Raw genomic sequence first — 7,017 nt, forward strand, 5'->3', positions numbered from 1 at the left:
CTGGAGTTATTTGCAAGGGAGTGATAAATTTAAAAAATGTAATCAAGCTCATCTTTTTAACCTTGAATTTCTGAGAGGAAGGAGTTAGAACTTTCAGTGCCTTTGTATTTCTATAACACATCCAAATCCTACACAAATACGTATTGTTATTCAAAAGGGGTGTTTAAGGAGTGGGCAACATGATGAGCCTGAACAAGAAGTGAGCAAACGGAGCAAAACCAACTTCACACAGACTTTTTCAATGTGCTGCCCCACACATTGACAGAGGACTTTAATGTGGGGGTGGGTGGGAAGAATGCTTTTAATATAAACTAGATCAGAATGTGAGTTTTTATTTAAAAGAAAAGCTTGATCTTCACAGGGACTAAGCATCTTTGGCCTGAATCCAGAGAACCATAAGACTAGTCCTGCATGCCCAAGGGAAATAAGAACTTTTGTGCCTTGGCAATTATCCTATGAAATGGAAGGGCATTTCAAAAGCCATTTATAATAAGGTTATAGGCATCTGTTGCTCAAAAGAAAAAGGGTCTAAATTTCCATATCTTTGGCCATGCCTAAAATAAATTTTTAGACATTGGATAGCCATCATACCACATTAACACAACATACTCTTTGGCAGCCTTATCTAAGTATTGACACATGCTTGTTAGAAAATTCTTAGTTTACAGCCTCTTGTTTTGCCATATTAGGTCTTTTAAACTGTGGGGGACACAAGTATGCAAATACTCTCACAAGCACACATGACTACTGATGTCTTACCAGCAATAAGGTGGCACCAAAGGCAAGGCAAAACACCATCGGTCCCGCCAAGTCAGTTTCATTCATGATGCTGCCATCTGCTATTTTTAAAGGATGCAGTACTGTGAGGGTCTTCTGCCAGATATGGTCAAAATTGATCCCTAGTTCTACAGAAAGAGCAATATTTTACCAATACGTCATCCGTGGGAAAATAGTAATTTGGAGGTTACTGGAACACTGCATAAATCTGAAATCTAACTCTTCAGTGGCCTCAAACCATCGACTCCAAACTACTTGCTTAGATGCAGAGTGTAACTACTGCATTTCCTTCCTTGTAGGTTTACTTTGTGTCAGTTTAATTCTTTTATAAACAGTTTGGAAGAAGTTTATCAAGGAAACAGAAAATTGTGAACAACAGACACTGATAAAGACACACAACAGCAGCTGCTCTTCCAAACTAAAGACAGAGTAAGAACATACAAATACATGACACTCAACGAGTAATTGCTGTTTTCTATTTAGTACAGTCTGTATCAAATGATCATACGGTTTGCAACAAATATGACTTCAAACCTTCTAGCAAGGGTGGCTCATCTTCAAAATTGCTTCCATAGAAAGACTGGGGTGAGGATGGAGTATAAGTTGGTGATGGCTGAAATATCTGACCAGTATAAGGTTGCTGTTGCTGCATCATCTCTGGAGGGACATATCCAGTTGACTGAGAATACTCATAGCCACCATATTGTCTGCAGAAAGCAAAACCACATTAGTCAGGTGAATATATCACCTTTCCTTATAATATACAGGATGTTAGTTTTAGAAGCTGAAATGCCCCCTGAGCTCCCAAATGTTTCTGTTCAGGTACAGACTCTTCCATTCTGTCACACATACACACTCTAAGCAGACACAGAAGAATAATGTAAGACTATATCCCTGCAACGAAGCAGGACAAAAACTGAAAGAACCCTGCTCACGTATACTAAAGTTAAGGGGGTCAGGTTTTATTACAACTATTTAACAAGACTGGTCCCCTTAAAACTGTTGGTGTTTTTAAAACTCATCAGTTCTACAATTACCAAAATAATAAGCTGTTCTTGTTTATCTTTTTTGAACACTCACCTGCCAGGTAATCCCACAGTATACTCAAACAACACATTACCATAGCTGTTATTGCTCCATCCTTCTTCATAAACCAGTTGAAGCATAATGCCAACACTAGAATGTGCTTCAACAGCTGTGACATCTACAGTGACCACATATATATTGTGACACATCCAGTACAACTGGCCCTTGGGATAGAAAACTGCTAGCATTAATACTTTTTTCTCTACTTGTAAGCAAGCTACCTAGATGATCTGACAAATGCAGACTACATGAAGGAAAGCTTATAAAAACACACAATAATGAGAAGAACATCTGGAAAAAAGTATTATTCTATGTAATTTCTTGTATAGAAGCTCATATTTTCTCAACACCTGTCATGACCCCAGAGGGGTCTTTGGGTTCCGCCGCCACCACCCTGGATTTATGGTCCCTTGGGAGGCCCAGGGTACCTTCCCAAGCCCCTTTTCAGCCGAGCAATACAGGCGTGATTGACCCAGGCAGAGAAAATAATTACACAAAAAGGGTTTATTAAAACAACAGTGGGGCAGGGAAAAACAAGACACGGCAAGGTGCTTAAAAAGGGGGATAACAGTGTGAAAGGAAAAATAAACATAAACTAACGCAGCTACCTGTTACTCCTAACTGTTTTACTTCCAGGCCCACAGCCTGCCTGCCTAACACTCACACTGAGGGATCCTTTCCTCGCAGACCAACCTGTCTTCTCACTAAGATCAGGTTGCAGAGAGACGAAGCCCAGCCTATCTTCTCACTAAGATCAGGCCGCAGAGAGAGACAAAAGACACCCTTTTCCCTCAGTGAACAGCTCAGATTCCTTCTCCCACCAGACTATCACAGTCTCCTCTCAGACTGTCTTCCCAACCGACTCCAACGGTCTCTTTAGAATCCTCTCTGCCTCTCCCAATGCCTTCTGGGAGTTGTAGGCCTAGCTGCCTCCTACTGCCACCCAGGCCTCTTAAGCTGGCTAGGCCGTACTGGCACAGGCCAGATCATGACAACACCCAATATAGCTTTTATTGCACAAATGAACGTGAGAAACATCATACACAAACATAAGAATCCAATCCTAGATGGGTAGCAGTACACATGAGGGCTCTTTGCATATGTTCAACTAAAATTGTGCCATATGTATTAGACTAAATAGGCACTTAATATGTATTGGAGTTAAATATAAAATGAACATTATTGTATGTACTTTTAAAAAACAGTTGTATGCCATTTTTCTTCTCAGGGTTCCACACACACACATATTTAAAATAACTAAAAATGTAAACACACAGACACACAAACAGGAAGAAAGGCTAACCCACTGCACTTTTTATGTGAAATATTCAATGACTTGGATCCAAATATGCCCTTATGCGTGCAGAAACATCATCTACTTATAAAAACATAGTTTCACACTGTGTGCTAGAATTAAACTACATCAAAAAAGTTGCATAATAACTTGCACAACCAGATACATAATCTATCAGATTTTTTAGCCTTTCATCAGGGTGACAGTCTCAATTTTCTGTATGGTATCCTCACAACAACCCTATGAATAGGATGGATTGAGAGACAGTAAGCGGTTCGAGTTCCTCCAGTGAACTTCATGGCTAAGTGCAGGTTTGAATTCAGTATATTCCTGTCCAAATCTAACAATAAACATTATGCCACATTGGCTTAGAATGGGAATAGAAGTTTATCTATCAAAGCACTGTGTGAGCTTTTGCACATATATTTATGGAGCAGCGTTAGCAACTCCTTTCCTTTGTGGTTCCTTGGACTGATACCACAGCTTACAAGTATACAGGCTTTTTGTTTTTTGCTTTTAATTCCAAGCATTTCTAGACAAAAAAACCCCTGGAATGCACTGTAATTATAAAACATTACACCTATTCCAGCATTTAAGCTAAGGAGATACTACAATATATTCTGATTATTAAAACAATAGAAAATTCAAGTTACTTGCTGTATGTTCCTCCTCCATAGTCATATGACTGTGCTTGATCATCAATGCTGTAACTTGTTTGGTAGAAGTCTGTATTCAAGTTGTCAAATCCAGACATTGTAACCCCTCTGTAAAGCAAAGGACAGTTTAATGTAGCATGACACTAACTAGAGCTCTACTGCTCTTTCCATGTCAAAAGACAATATTTTTACCGCTCCAGAGCATATATATATGCCCCTTCAAGCATAACAATGTTTAAAAGAACAAAATCTGTGTCCAGTAGCATCTTAAAGACCAACTAAATTATTCAGACTGGAAGCTTTCATGAGTCAAAACTAACTTCATCAGACACTAAGTGAGCTTTGACTCACATAAACTTACACCTTGGGAAATATTACTGATCTTTAAGGCACTATTAAACTCAAACTTCATTCTTACTACTACATACTAATACTGCTGCCCACCTGAATTTAAAGAAGAGAATCCATGTTGTCAGTAACAGGTATTTAAAAGATCTGACCACACAAAAACATACAATCTCGTGACTAAAGAAATGTGATATCTTTATTTTTAAAAAAGCATACCACATTAAGTAGTAAGAAGTCAGAACACAATGCCTGCAATCAAATCACAAACAGACAATTGGCTTGGCAAACCTAGGGTCTTTTGAAAAAACATGCAGAAAAAAGGCTGAGTCCAACCATTGGTCCATTTAATCCAGTAATATCTATTTTGACTAGCTATGACTCTCTAGGATGTCAAGAAATGGTCTTTGTCTCTAGGAGCCTAGTCACTTGAGTTCCTTTTAGCAGACTAGAACTCTACAGACAAGAAATTTATCCTGACCTTCTGAAAGTCCAGTAGGTGCTTTACCCCTAAGAATCCTCCCAAAACCACACTATTTTGATATGAATTATTTGGGCACCATAGGCCCTGGTCACACAGACCAGATATCGCAGGGGGGGAGGCGTGGCTAATTGTCCCGGCGCAGTTTGATGCACGATTATGTGACCAGACGCGCCGGCGGCACACCACAGGTCCTTCCCTTGGCGCCAGCGGGTAAACGAGGGACCGGAGGAGAATGCCGTGCGCCGGTGCGATCACACCAGGGGCGTCTGGAGGCAGCCCGTGGCAAACGTTTACTAGTACCTTGGAGGTACTAGTTTTTTAAGGCGCATTGTCGGTGGTAAGCCACGGGTGCGCTCCACTTCCCAGATGTTGGGGTGTGATCGCGCTCGGATAATCCGCCCACCATCCGTGCCTCTCCCGCGGCAACTTTGCTGTGTGACCAGGGCCATAGAATACCGGTGGTAGCCTAGAAACATGGGAGCGTCCTATTACTCCATCATGGCACTGAACAGTTTATCCATTCATTACTCACATTCCCAAAAAAACAGTGCACAGGACAGTACTATCCAGTTCTTAATCAACAGTTCATATACATGCATAAGCAAGAGGGTGGAGGGACAGACACGCCAAACTTAGAGCACAGGAAATGCCAAGGACCCATTAAAGTTATTGCCCAGAACTTGTAGGCAGCTCAGGACAACACTCACTTGTCATCCATAACTTATCAATGAAACTACCTATTGTAATAGTTCTCGCATACCGGTTCTTTCAACTCTCGAACCGTAGCAGCCAGAATGCTGCTGTTTCAAAGCACCTACTTTTAAGAACAAACTGCCAAGATACGGCCCTAGCAGAACAAGATTGCGCGCGTTGGAAGAAGGAGGAGGAGAAGGAGGAGGAGGTCACAATCTTTCTGGGCCTCCCATTTCACATGCAGCAAAACAAGACACACACGCACCCCGGCATGAAACCGCCTGCCAAAAAAAAGAGACCATAAAAAAGCGCAGTCTGGAAAAGACGAAGTCTTCCAACAAGGACTAGAGCGCTGAGAAGGACTTCACCGGGGCGGGGGGTCTTCCTCTCTTTCCCCTCCTTGCCACCGTTCTGAACGCTGCTGCAGATGGAAAGGCAGCGCGCGCCGCAATCAAAGGCAGACCCAGCTGCAGCGCCTCCGTAACAAGACCCTGACTCCCCCGCGCAGTCGGCGGACACGAGCCCTGAAGGCTCCCCCAACCCAACAGCTCGGCTTACTCGGACGCTACGTGTCAACTCCCCGCAGTGAACCACTTCCGGATCAAGAACCACTGCAGAGCATGCGCGCTGCAAACATCATCTCCGGCAACGGAGTCAGCCTCTCGTCTATTTACCTCTATGGTCGCCAAAGAACATGCGCCGACGGTATCCCAGGCTAAAGACGAAGCGCGCATGTGTAATGAGTTTCGCCGGTGACCGTGTGTCTTTTGGCATCTGAGCATGCGTAGAACTGAACGGAGTAATGGGTGGGGGTGAGGATGGTTGGCAAACGTGAGGTAAGAGTTGCTGAGAGAGCGTGAGTGGTCCGAGGTTGCCCAGTAAAGCTTCCATAGCATTAGGGTTGCTAAGTCTGGGCTTGAAAATACCTGGAGACTTTGGGGGTGGACCCAGGAGAGGGCGAAGTTTGGGGAGGGTAGGGACCGCCGCATGGTTACAATGCCATAGAGTCCACCCATCAAAGCAGCCATTTTCTCCAGGGGAGCTGATCTCTGTCGGCTGGAGATCAGGTGTAAAAGTGGGAGATCTCCAGGAGACTGGCAGCCCTATAGCAGAGGGAGGGTTTGAACCTGGGTCTCCCAGATTCTAGTTTGACAGTCTTAACCACACTAGAAGAACAGCACTTAAAATACTTCAGCAACATGCAATATTTAAGTTAATTAGCTGAAATATTATACATTTTTGGTACAGAATTGTACATAACAATTCAGTTTAACAATTTACATAACAACCATCATATCTTCACATGTATAGTAAGGAATCATAATAACTAGCAAGTGACTAAATTATAAATAATAAAACAATTACCTGTAGAAATGAAAGACCAAAATATTTATTTATGGTAGTATAAACATCACAGGGCCAAGGGTATCCTAGCCTCCTACATCTCCATTATGGTATCCTATCCTCCTACATCTCCTGCACAGACAACCTAACAACCAGGAATTACTGTGATTTAACTGCTTGTTCACATATATTGACAAACTCATGCCATTAAGAATCATGCTCCAGCAAGAAGGCCCATTGTCTCCTCCACGTGCTTCAACCTAGGTTCAGGCCAGCTTCAGGCATGGACCCTTTCTGAGGTTCTTTTAGTCACACCATCGGGCTGCTGCACTCTTCCT

The 7,017-nt window shown here is 42.5% G+C and overlaps 1 protein-coding gene across 3 annotated transcripts in view; it reads right to left on the bottom strand.

The window, feature by feature from the left end:
• The window catches only part of YIPF5 (Yip1 domain family member 5), a 9,208-nt gene extending 3,282 nt beyond the window's left edge, over positions 1-5,926 (bottom strand). Inside the window, exons 1-4 of one of the 3 annotated variants that reach the window (XM_015414317.1) lie at positions 5,894-5,926; positions 3,811-3,921; positions 1,312-1,484; positions 760-905 (exon numbers count right to left, since the gene is read on the bottom strand). In XM_015414317.1, coding sequence (XP_015269803.1) covers positions 760-905; positions 1,312-1,484; positions 3,811-3,911 — 420 coding nt within the window. In that variant the 5' untranslated portion in view covers positions 3,912-3,921; positions 5,894-5,926. Of the gene's footprint in view, positions 1-759; positions 906-1,311; positions 1,485-3,810; positions 3,925-5,600; positions 5,637-5,805 lie in introns of those variants that run through there. The other 2 variants (XM_015414316.1, XM_015414315.1) reach the window with 2 other exon arrangements.
• Positions 5,927-7,017: the final 1,091 nt, after the last annotated feature.

Source organism: Gekko japonicus, unplaced genomic scaffold, assembly GCF_001447785.1.
Source record: "Gekko japonicus isolate JY-2015 unplaced genomic scaffold, Gekko_japonicus_V1.1 scaffold96, whole genome shotgun sequence".
Taxonomy (NCBI): domain Eukaryota; kingdom Metazoa; phylum Chordata; class Lepidosauria; order Squamata; family Gekkonidae; genus Gekko; species Gekko japonicus.